Below are 13,112 nucleotides of genomic sequence, written 5' to 3'. Positions count from 1 at the left end.
GTGCATTTACTATATGGCTGCCAGAAAATTGGGCTTACAATGAGTGAACGTAGTATGCAGGGAAATTATATTCACTAGCTTGTATTCTTGCAGTATATTACATACTGCAAGAATTCGGGGCTATATACTAATGTATATAGCACGGAACTAGGGAAAGTTCGCCAAATGTGCCTGTTCCTGCAAATTCGAGCATGCGGTGCAAAGAGTAGAAGACCCGCAGTTGATATTGCCGCGACACCTTGGCCACATTCAAGTAGCGCGCCAATCGCCCTTCGTATTGGACACTGTGCGCGCCATTGTCACCATGGCACGAGTAGATGGTTGGACCCGGCTCGCATGTGCCACGCGCACGAGGCATCACTCGACGAGAACGTAGAAGACAGATCGAGGTCAGGTTTAGAACGCGACTAACGGGCATTTTTCATGACCGTAGTGACTTTGAGTCGTGGGCACAGGTTCGCCCTTAAAAAATATCGTTGTTTTATTAAACTGTGTTCCTCAACATCGCTACAAGGAGATTGACAAGTGAGATGTGTCATTAAATGGAGCGGCGGAGGGGCTCGTACTAAACGAAAAAAAAAAAATACAGTTGAGGCAAAATGTGTGTGATGCACACTCACCTTCCTCGAATGCCTTTGCCTTACAAATTATGTAATTATGCGCCTCTTTTAGCGAATGTGCTATAAATAAAATGTATTAATAGAGGCAATTTCTTGTGATTTCAAGCTATTCCAAGCCATGAATGGATCCGGCAGCTACATTGGTGACAACCAACCAGTTCTCCTCAAGAACCCGGAGCTGCTAATTGTTATCAAAACCCTCATCCGGACTATGCCGTAAGTGGAAAAGAACATGACCTCATATAAGCAGAGATGTCGAGTAGAGCAAGAATAAAAACAAACAAATTGCCTATTCGCTGCTTCTAAATAGGTCCAGATAGGCGAGGAGGGCAAGCGTGTACAGGATACTTCAAAGATGTCGAACTAAATTTGTGTCAAGCAAGAACTATTTTCCTCTTGGACAATGTCACATCATTATAAATTGAACATATTTACACGCTCAGTATTAACGAAAGCATTGTCTGCTCGCGCTTCGTCGTATATACGTCTCTGGTGTTGGGATCGATAGAAGGACGGCCTAATTACCCGTTCACCGCTTTATCGCGTTCTTTGGTGACGGTGGCGTAACAGAACTAAAATAGAATAAAATCGTGGCACAACTTACAAATGCACTGCTGCCCACGTAACTTAAAATACAAATTCAAGCAAGTTTGCACTCGGTCGCGCAAAGCTTAGGCACAGCGAAGCTTACTGGCTGCTACTGCTAGGCATGAACTTGGTTGCTACTACGGTCTTAACTTGGTTTAGCTTAACTACGCATGTAGGAACGTATTCTCGAGCGATAATTTTCGGAGGTACCTTCCCTTTCACGACATTTCGCGTGACTAGCGCTGGACGCGTGGGCACCTACGAGCGACAGCGCTCCTCGCATGCCGCAAACGCAGGCAGGCTAACCAAGTTTGGTACAGTGCCAAGAACGCTGTCGCTTGCCGACGCCGAACGCGTTGGAGGCTAGCCGCTCGATATCAATCGGCCAGCTTCACTGTGTCTTGAGCTTTGCGCGGCCTTGTGCAAGCTTCCGCCTTTTTTCTCTCTCTTGGATCAGCGCGCCGCAGAGAGAAGAGAGGCAGGGGTCGGGAAGGCAGGGAGCTAGCGAGGAGGAGGAGGAGGTGACCGCGCGCGCATGCACGCGGTCACTTCCTACTCCTCGCCAGTCCCGGGTAACCATGGCTACCATGGCTACGTATCACAAATTACGGCTGGCTTAAACAGCTTCGCTGTTAAAAGAACCGAGGACACAATGTTGCAGCACAGCTTGGGTCACGCACAACATGTTGAGAAAGCCAGGATTAGGGGTTCGCGCGAACTGCAGTGCATAGGGCAATGCAGAGTGCATAATTACATGAAGGAGCAGCATCTAACTCTATCAGCAAGAGAGGACCTTAAAATGCAGGCATAGGCGTGTACACGTCGCGGCAGGATGGCACTTACGCAAAAGACATCGAAGGGTGCAGAGGAGCTGGTTGATAGCCGTGGGCTAGTGGTAGAGCACCCGCCTCGGCTGCGGGAGGCTGTGGGTTCGATCGCCACCGCCACCGGGCACCCACTGGTTCAAATGGGTACAAGCGGCGTTCGGCGTTCCCCGCCCGGCGTTCGGCTTTCTTCAGGGGTGATGCGCTTGGGAAAGGAGCCTGCGCCCTGTATTCCCGTCGAAACCAACGTGAGCACGGAAAAAGGTGATGTCTGGGCCGCTCCCACGGCGGTCATTTCCCATGTGGCGCCCCAAGCACCTATTGAGGTGGGGGCACCTTCGTGTAGAGGTCAAACACCCCTTTCCAAGCGTTGAGGTCCCATAATGGCCGAGCACCAGGCCGGGAGCGCGCTTGTACCTATTTTACCGGTAGGTACCCGGCGGCAGCTCTTGCCTCCCACAGCCGCGGCGGATGCTCGTCTACAAGGCCGTCTGTGGTTGGACAAGAGGCGCCCAGAGACAAGAGCTGAAATCTCTATTGGGCCCTCTTTCGAGATGTGGACCCCTACGACAGCCGAGCACCAGGCCAGGGGACATCTCTACCCATTAGAACGACCGGTGGGTTCCCGGCGGCACCGGGATTTGAACTCGGTACCTCCCGCATACGAGGTGGATGCTCTACCGCTAGGCCATCTCTGCGCAACTAAAGATTTCGTGCCACGCACGAAATCTTTAGTTGCGCTGCTAACAGCAAGTTAGAAGACCGCTGCATCGCAACTTATTCGAGGGGGGCCCATTTTGAGACCGTATGCATCTGTCACTTTTGAATCTGAAACTTGCGCCTAAAACACTCATGAGGCGTTTACGTTCCATTTTTAGTTTTGTGAAAAAGCAAATTCGACTATTACAAATTTTGGCACAATAACATATTCAAATCAAAATAAACGCAACAGCGTAATTATTATTTATTAACTGTACACTGCGCCGCTTTCGGATCAAGGCCAAGGGTAAAAGCTACAGGAAAAGAATGAAAAAGTCTACGTTTATGAAAATATAGCAGGGCTATAGTACTCGAGAAGTTTGCGACTGACTGCACAATGTGTTTCGTGTATTAAAGTGTACCACAGATAAGAAAAAATGCGAAAGTGTTACATCAGGAAAGAAAATGTCCTTCCATGAATAGACAAATCATAGGCCTCATTAGCTTGTTTTCGGAAGTTTTGCATAACATCAAGGCAACATTTAGTATAAATCAATCCATATTGCAGGCTGGTTTAAGAAAATAACTTTTGCGATCTATACCATCAGTGTTGCCATTCAAGTATTGACAAATCTCCACAATATATGACCAACCTCTCTATCTTGTTTTAATTGATTATAAAAAACATTTGATTTAGTAGCAATATCAGCACTCGTGCTGGCATTGCGTGTTCCAGTGGCACAGGAAACCAAGCGTGAATACAAGAACTATTGGACAAAGATTCTAAAGCTATCCTAATTTTTCGCAAAAAAGTATTTAAGAACAAATTTTTAGCCCTAGGGTGGAGGAAAAGGAGAGACTATGTGTCTGATGCTATTCGTAGTACGCTCGGAAGAAATATTCAGAGTGTCGGTAGGATATAATTTTATGTGAGGGTCAGCGGGGCTTCCGATTAACATGTGATTATACAGGACATTGTCCTGTGCAGCAACGGTGAAAATGACTTAGAGCAAGGTATCGGATACCATAGCAACAATATCTCTGAGCGTCGATGTGGGCAATAATACGCAAAGAACTACGGTAAAGTTCCGCAGCCATGGAGAATAAAGTAAGTTCATAATTGGTAGCCTTGCTTATCGAAGCAGTGCGTGGGTTCAGGTGACGTAGACGCAATAGGGGATATGAGAAATTCTGAAGGTGTGTTTCTGTATACATCTTGTTCGACGTATACACAAGGCGGCGGACGTCGCCCTAGATGTACAAATAAAACAGGAGCGCACCACACGAACTGGTGCCCCTATACTTGCGATTCCTCCTTCCATACCACATCCTCTTCGCAACTCTACCCTTGGCTCAATGCAGCCCTAAGCAGAACGTCGGCGTTTTTGTGCATGTGGAGTTGATAGCCTGGAAGAGCCTACTTCTAGTATTTTAGATATCACTACTTGGCCCGGATATTTAGAAGGAAATTTACAGAAAAATGCCTTAAGCTCATATATGTGTGCAGTCTAATGTCATAGGCCCGAGCATACGAATTCATCGCACAAAACCAAACAGTCAATGCCTACTAAGGGTCACTAACCTCTGGGACTGTGACTTGAGCTCAGGGTAAATCGAAAATCTTTGTACCAAGGGATCGGAAGCAAAATACTGAGCGTGACGTTCATACGAAAATATGCATTTGGGAAAGTATTATGACGCCTAAAGCAGGCAGCTGATGATCTGGAATCGTGACAGAATGTGTGCAAATGAAAGGGAGTGGTACCCCATGACGAGAGAGGAGAAAGTGAGGTAAAGAGATTAGAAAATTTGCGGCCATAATGGTGAAGTAGGCTTGTGCAATCCATGAGAAATTCATTATCGCAGCAAGAGACCAGCGCTCTGAAGATTATGTAAGATTAAACAGGCATGTTCTGACGATATAGCTATATTTTATTTATATTAGCTCGTTCACTTTCCTATCAAAATGCCATACGAGTGGAGACTCAAACTCGCAGCCCTTTCGCCTTATCAGTGGAGGTTCGTGGACACAAAGCCACGTACGGATTGATGTGCAGACGCAATGAAGCGGCAGAAAATCTGGAAGGGCTGGTTGTATGAGTGCGCCTTTAAAGAAGAGATAGCAATTGTAACCTACATAGACTCAGCTGCCGTTATTTCGAATTAAATTTTTCACTTTGATTTGAGGAAATTGTCGCTTTGCATAGACTTCTGCAGTTGACCGTTTCTTCTGCTGTTACGCTGGCAAGACAAAGCTTGCTCAAACTGTACGTGAGACATATGTGTAAACTGACGTCTTTTTGGTCATTTGGCGCTGCATGTAGTTTTACTAAGCAACTGACTACCCCATGCGCGCGATAACATAGGGAGCATGTGTACCGGTACGTCGGCTTCCACGCAACCGCCTACTTGTCACCGTTCCTGCTATCCAAGGAGGCGTTGTGGGAGCTGTCACTCTTCGCGGCAGCGCGACAGATGCCACGCCGCAAGCTGAAGTCGTCTGAGCAAGCGATGGGTCGAGTGGTAGACGACGCGACCTTAGACGCTGTGGTCGGCCGTGTGCCCCCGCGCAAGTGGCGTCTCTGCCTGCACATCGTGGACCGGTTGCTTCCTGGCATGCTAGTGGTGGCCTACGCCCGGGCCACCAACGATACAGCTCTCTTCATGGAGCTCATGGTGAGGGAGCTGAGTTGCTCACGAAACGCACTGTGCGCGCGCTTCAGGAATGCTAATTCCCTTTGTGCGTCGCTATGTGAAAGCTAAACAAGGGTGTTCGAGATATCTGGGATGCACAGGCAGACAGCAGAACTAACATCAGTAGGAAAGAAAGAGCAACTGGCTCATCGTTTAAAGTTTGTAATCGAAAATCTATATCGGGACTAAATTGATTGACTGATTCATTGAATAATTTCACTGCGTAGAAAACTAACACAATATGTTCAAGAGCCACTGTAATGGATGGCTCCGGAGAAAAATTTTGGACATCTTTCCTAATAGCAAGTACCCAAGGCGTTGTGTTTTTCTTTTTTCACCAGCATCGGAATATCGCCATGGCGAACTGTAATCAAACTGCCGGCCTCGTGCAAACACCTTAGCCTCTGGGCCCCCTGCCTCTTAAAATTATTGGTGAACTGACAGAAAATGTGAGGCAATCCAAAATATGGCATGCGTCTCAAAAATACGAAAGCGTTTTAATAAATTAAGCAGATTGACATCTCGAAGATAACAAAAGTTGTATAACCTTAAAGAAGCCAATAAATTGCATAAGGAGGCTAATGTACGTAGGCTGTGCCCCGTCTCGAACAAGCTTGAATTCTGGTTCAATCAGAATCAGTCTTCATGCTAGTTATTTAGTAACGGCTTACATGATTCTATTTAAAGGTAAAAGCTGTTAAAATTGCGCTGGTCACAATACAGGCAGGAACTCTCCGGAAAACCATAAGGACTTGGCAAACTCAAAATTACTGTGGTTTACTGCTATATAGGCATTTATCGTTATGCAGCCTTTTCGAGCGTATGGAAATAAAAACAAAAAAGTTTTGAGCGGGAACCGCGCAAAATAACCGGACGTGAGAAACGGACAGACAACTATTCTTTTCCGTGTTTTCTGTCCTTTTCTCACGTTTGTTATTTTACGCTGTTTCCGCTCACGTCACGAACGAACCAGCCCCAGTATGTACGCTTTTGAAAAAATTTTTGACAGAAAAACAAAGCTTTTTTTGCAGGCGCTACTGCTTATATGGCGCCCGGCGTAGCATAGCCTTCAATCATAATTACGATAACTAGTAAGGAACTTGGTTGCTGCAAGGTTTTCACTTGGTTTTACTTAAAAACGCATGTAGGAAGGTATCCTCGAGCGATCATTTTCGGAGGTACCTTTCCTTTCGCGACATTTCGCGTGACTAGCGCTGGACGCGTCGGCGTCTTCGAGCGACAGCGTTCCTGGCTTGCCACCACGGTGTAAGAATAAGGAGAGGTGCTGACACTCTCCTCCCAACGCGCGCGAAAGCGCCGCTCGCTCGCGTCCAGATTATGTTCGGCTTGGTTGCAGCTGGTTCGGCGCCGTCGTAGAGGGCGCTGCGGTATGCGGTCCCAGCCTCGGCGGCAAGGCGCGTGCTGCCGCTGCTTCGTCTTCCTGCTTGCATGTGCGGTTGCGCTGTTTTGAAGCACGATTTTTGTTCGCGTTCGTTTCATGAGCGTATGCTTGGGTATTGTCGCCACGGGCCCTCGACGAAAGTGGCAGCGGCCTTCTGAGGCGCGTTTGAAATGGCTAGAAAGTGCTTCGTTCCGAACTGCAATTCTGGATACCTGACTTGTGCGGAGCGTGTGTCTTTATTCAAAGCGCCGTCCGACAGCGGTCGTCTAGAGCAGTGGCGCCGTGCAAATCTGAGGGCAGACCGAACTCTAACGCCTACCGACCATGTCTGCATCAGCCATTTTTCAGAGGATACGATATCGATGGCATATTGTCACGACGTCGAAAGCTCGAGGGACAAACGAAACGCACTTGTCGGCAGAGGCAGTAACAAGAACGGACGGTTTTAAAATAGCGCGCGCAAGTCACTGCTTCTTCTTCTTGCTATGTTTTTCATAAGTGCCGATGTGTCTTATGCCGTCGTCATCGCCGCGCTAGACACGTGGCAATATTACTCGGAGCGCTCGATAGAAGGATTCCCACCTTATTTCCAAACTGTCCAAAGAACCTCACACCGTCAAATAAACCTCGAAAGCCGCTGCGGAAGAGAGAACCTCCTGTGTGCCACAGTAGTTTGTGCAAATTTTGCTGCATGTAAAAGATATATACTGGGTGGTTTACTATCATGCACCAAGATTGGAAAATATGTTAATGTCACGTAGCTGGACAGAACCAAGGTAATATTGTCTGCCGTCGCCTGGAGATACTCAGATTATTTTTTATTCCGCTTAATTACATAATTATTTTCATAATTGATTAATCAACTCTTTTAATGCTATAATAGGATAAAAAGTATGAACAAGAGAATTCTACAACAGCGTGGAAAACTCCCAATATAACTTTCTGTTGCTGAATACGTGATACGTAAAAGTGTTTTCCGAGCGTGAAAGAAACCCGCGACTACACGCAAAATTGCCGCTCGATTGGCCGGCCGAGGCACTTTGCGTGTATTCGTGGGCTTCTTTCATGCTCGGAAAAACACTTCTAGGTAGCGCGTATTGAGCAATACAAAGCTGTATCGGGAGTCTTTGATGTTGCTCTACAATTTTCACATTGACACTTTTTAATCTAATTATAGTAATTGAGAAGTTGATCAATAAATACGACTAATTATCTAATTAGGCGAAATGGAAAAAATAACCGAGTATCTTCAAGGGACGGCAACAACATTACTATGGTTCTGTCCAGCTACGTGACATTTGCATATTTTGAAATATTTGTGCACCCTATAAAATACTGCTGTTTTCTGGGCAGATGTGTGCCTGATTTTCAAATTTGTTCCATCCTGGCTACTGAATTTTTCTTACAATACGCGTGCGGTGTATATTACACGCTTGCATGTTTTTATACATTTTTCCATTGTGGGAATGTATGAGACTACAAGCTTCTGGGGTGGTTATCACCTATTAAAATTATCGAGCTGCTTCATGCGCAAGTTTTTTCGTATTGTGTCTATGCAAAAAAAGGTCTATGGGATTATTGTGTGGTGGGTGTAAGTGTATTTGTGGACAGGCTGTAGCATGCATTGTCGAACACGCTTACATTGGCACATTCTCATATGCAATTGAAGAAAAAAGAAAGTTACCTCTTCTTTTTTAGATCCTGCAAGAGTCACTCAGTCCTCAATGGACGAAAGCCCAATGAATAATATACACGGTCTATGTTAAGTGGAATTGGAATAAAAAAGGCATTTGCGCAGGTTTTATCAGTAAACTGTGGTAGTGATGCTCTAATTCAAGATAGACGCCTGCCTTCGTCCCGCCTAATAAATTCCCATTTGAAAGAGTTTTTACATAGCTGATGTGCATTCTCATCTTAAATTCTAGCCATGAACAGCCACTTTGCATTAGTGCATTGCATATCGGAAGCTTGCGCCGTTTCATTTCTTAATTTATATCGCGGCCACATTGAATTCGCGCAACGATGATTGAACGGTTTTCTGAGTGTGAATGGAAGCAGCGATAAGCATGAAATACATTTTCTGGTGCAGTCACTATATTCTTCTGATCGAGGGGTAGCACGTGGGCTAACACTTTAATTTTTTTATGCTTGGATGAACGGCTAGACCGGACGAAACAAATTGCGCGCGCGAGGTTAACTTCAGTGGGCTTTGAGTGCTGCCCGATTGATCCGTGTTGACGTCATCCACGCCCTGCACAAGGAACCTTCATGTTAGCGAAGCCTGGTACACTTATCACTTTAATGTGAAAGAACGATTTTTTTTCGCGCTTTGAGATTTACTTACTCCACTACGAACGAAAATTTAGCGGAGGCAGAGGGATGCCAAGCCGCCGGCGCCGCTAAGCTGGGACCGCTGGCCGCGGCGCCCTCTATCTGCTCGCAGCAGAGCTACTCGGTGCGCCCGCGCGCGGCCGAACATAATCTGGACGCTCGCTCGCGCGCAGTGTCAACACCTAAATATTCTTCCACCGTGCTTGCCACAAACGCAGGCAGGCTAACCAAGGTTGGCACAGTGCCAAGAACGCTGTTGCTTGCCGGCGCCGAACGCGTTGGAGGCTGGCCGCTCGATATCAATCGGCCAGCTTTTTTTTTCTCCTGGCTCAGCGCGCCGCGGAGAGGAGAGAGGCGGGGGTCGGGAAGGGAGGGAGCTGGCGAGGAGGAGACTGCGTGCGCATGTCTCCTCCTTCTGCTTTTCCTGGTGACAATTTCTTGATACGAACCATAAATTACGGCTGCCTTACACAGCTGCGCTGTAAAAAAAATTGGGGTAGGTTGCACTAGTGGCGCAAGGCTAAAGACACAGCGTAGCTGATCGGTTATACGAAGTGTATAAGCATTAGGCAGTTTTAGCAGAGCGTTGCCTACGCTCCACCCGCTAACATTTCACGCACACCGCTGGCTGCATGAACTGCATTGATTTCGCTTGTTTGACAAGCGCGTCATTCACAGACACCGGTCACGCGCGCTCAGCGTGGCCGTAAAACGACAGAGAAACCAGTAGACACACCTTAACGCTCCGTTTACACGGCTTCGTAGCGGAGTGTGGGCAGCGTTCTTCGTTCCGCTGCCGATATGAGCGTTGTGCTCTCACGCATTAGCGTTCCCGCTAGCTTTCCGCTGAGCGGCTGTACGCAAATCGTAAGGATACGACAGTCTGAGCCAACACCACCTAAGTGGTGTTGGCGACGCGCGTACTCTCGTTCGCTCTGTTTTTCTCTCCCGCGCATAGTGCGCGACGAGCGTAATCTTACCCGCCCTCATTTTCTCTTTCTCTCTCCCGAGCATAGCTCGCGACACTCCACGAGGTAGTTGCTAGGCAACGCAGTGGCAGGCGGCACACATTACGGCCGCCTTAAACAGCTCCGCTGCTAATAACTAGGTGCTCAACGTGAAGGCTAGGGTGTTCCGCTGCTGAGCACGATGTAGCAGATTTGATTTCCCTCCACGGTGGGTGTTATGTCGCTCTCAGTGATACTACAAAGACGCCATATAAAACAACAAGAACCAGTATTTATTGAGCAGCGTGTTTTTTTTTTACTGCAAGCCTGTGACGTTGCAGCGACGTGCGTTGAAATGACTGCCTACAGATAATGCATCATCTCTTCCCTTCTAATACCATAACGTTCACGCAGTTCCTGTGGCCGTGTTGACCTTCACAAGCTTAGTAGTGCCGCTTCTACGGTTTCTTCTGGACTGCCTTGCGCCCTTTTTTCAGTATATTCCGCTGGTTCTTGCTTGTTTTCCTCGCCAAGGGAGCTGTCCTCTGATTCAGCTCGATGTCTCAGCTGGTCAAGATGTCGGCGCTAGAGGCCTTACGCACAATCCACGGTCACGATCCAGTAACCTTACTGGTCGGTCGTGCACTACCCCTAGAATCCACCTACGACTTTCTCCAAAACTGCGCATCCAGACCGGTACACCTGGATTAAATTCTCTTGTGTGTACTGTCGGCGAGCCATCTGCCTATTTTTCATTGGTCGTGATGCAGTCTGTCTTCGTCCTAATCTGGTAACCCAGCAAATGTTCTGCTGGTGACTTGCCATCCTATCCGGGTATTCGACGGTACCTGAACAAAAAACGATCTAACCACGTTTTCAAGTCCTTTCCCGGATTTTTCTTTTGTCCTTCCTTGAGTGCGTGCACTGCTCTTTTGGCTAACCCAAAAGAGCACTGTGGGTGATAGGGTGCTGTTGTGAGTTGTATCTTGTTACGTACCAGGAACTCGCAAAAGACTATGCCCACAAATTGTGGTCCATTTTTAGACACGAACGTTGTTGGAAGCCCAAACCCTGCAAACAATGCCCTTAGTGCTCCGACCGTGGTTTCCGACGAGGCAACGTTCAATGGCTCCGCTTCGATCCATTTTATTTCCGAGTCTACGATGACCAAGACCATTTGTCCGTCCACCGGACCTGTGAAATCAGCGTGCAGGCGGCTTCATCCAACCCCGGTCGCCGGCCACGTCACCGATACTTGTGCACAGGCGGCATCGCGAAAGCCTGCGCACAAACGTAGCATCATCTTGGCAGTCGCTCAATGTCCGAGTCTAATACCGGATACCAAAATAGCGTTCTGGAAGTGCTTTTCATAGAAACCTTACCGGGATGAGTTTCATGCAGCAAGCTTAGTGAACGTCTTCTTGCCGCCATGGTAAAACAACGCGATGCCCCCCGCAAACCAAATTGTCTCTTATGGCCAGTTCCAACGTGTTGAAGTACGGCCGGTACTGCTATTGATCCTTTGGGCGAAGCAGCTGCCATCTCTCTAAAATCCATTGTTCGACCTGTGTTGAAGTGGTGTCTCGATCGGCAATTTCTTTGGCCTCTCAGGTGCGTATTGCCATTTCTTCCAGGCCTTGGGCAAAGAAAACGTACTCGTGTTCGTTGTGATAGTCATTTAGCCGCTCTGTAACAGTGGAAGTCGGCTGAGAGGCAGTGTAACAGGGGCAGTGAGAGTCGGCTGAGGGTATCGGCATTTCAATGCTCACTGCCCTTACGGTACTGCAACGCACAGCTGTAGTTGCCGAGGAACAAGGACCAACACTGAATTCTGGCGGCCGCCAGTTGTGGTATCGCCTTCCTTGGATTTATTAAACCAGTAAAATGTTTGTGGTCCGTTACTAGGACGAACTGATGCCCGTACAAGAGAAGTAGTCCTTGAACCGTGCAGCGCCGAACACGAGTGGTAGAGCCTCTTTTTCCAGCGGCAAGTAATTACATTCTGCCCTTGTAGCTTCCTGTAGCGGAAACCGATGGGGTAATCAACACCGTTGATGCGGTAGGACAAAACGGCACCAATTTCTACTGGTGACGCATCGCACTCCAGCCGCAACGGTTTATCATGATCAAAATGGGCCACGAACTTGGACGCCTCATTGCCTCCTTAACTAGCCAACAACATTCTTTGTATTGCTGCTTCCACTGCAACCTGGTACCTTTGGCGAGGAGGCGTATAGCGGAGCAAGCATGGTGGCCATACTCGGCAGGAACTTGCCGTAATTCACAAGACCTAGGAAGGCTCTCGGCTCACTCATCCGAGTGGGTTCATGCACTTCGACAACGGCCTTTATGTTCTCGTCCTTTGGCCGCAGTCCGTTTGCGTCGATACGATGGCCGAGAAATGTGACTTCGCTTTGCCGAAATTTGCACATTTCCTTGTGTGATCGAAGACCATATTCCTGTAGTCTGTGAAGGCCTTTCCGAAGCCGTGACATGTCGTTATTCTTTTCGGTGACCCAGATATACCGTCCATTCATTTCTGAAATATGGCTGGCACGGAACTTACACCAATAGGTAGTCGTGTAAAACAGAAAAGGCCTTTTGAGTGTTAAGGACCGGTATCTTCTGGGCGACCTCATCCAACGGTAGCTGGTTGTAGGTCTGGCGAAGGTCCAGCGTTGTGAAAACGCCGATCAGCATCGTAAAAATTATCATCCACTCGTGGTAAACGATACTGCTCCGTCGATGTGGCCGCACTGTCAGTCATCCAAAAATCCCCACAAATATTGAGCGACCCATCATTCTTTAGAACAGGTACGAGTGGCGTTGCCCACTCTGCGGTTTTCAACGGCATAAGGACGTCTTCGGCAGCTAGGATGGTCCAATGCTTTCGACGTCTTCTCCATCAAGGCGTAACGTACAGTACGGGCCTTGAAATGCCACGGACACGCGTTTTCTTTCGACTTAAACGTCACTGACGGTTCCTTGCAAAGTCCGAGACCTCGAG

At 47.8% G+C, this 13,112-nt stretch overlaps 1 protein-coding gene across 1 annotated transcript in view; it reads left to right on the top strand.

The window, feature by feature from the left end:
- The first annotated feature begins 738 nt into the window (after positions 1-738).
- The window catches only part of LOC125943466 (uncharacterized), a 61,147-nt gene continuing 48,773 nt past the window's right edge, over positions 739-13,112 (top strand). The window contains exons 1-2 of the mRNA XM_049662798.1: positions 739-836; positions 5,098-5,407. Coding sequence (XP_049518755.1) covers positions 739-836; positions 5,098-5,407 — 408 coding nt within the window. The remainder of the gene's footprint in view (positions 837-5,097; positions 5,408-13,112) is intronic.

Source organism: Dermacentor silvarum, chromosome 2, assembly GCF_013339745.2.
Source record: "Dermacentor silvarum isolate Dsil-2018 chromosome 2, BIME_Dsil_1.4, whole genome shotgun sequence".
Classification (NCBI taxonomy): domain Eukaryota; kingdom Metazoa; phylum Arthropoda; class Arachnida; order Ixodida; family Ixodidae; genus Dermacentor; species Dermacentor silvarum.
This window is presented reverse-complemented; position numbering and strand designations above follow the sequence as displayed.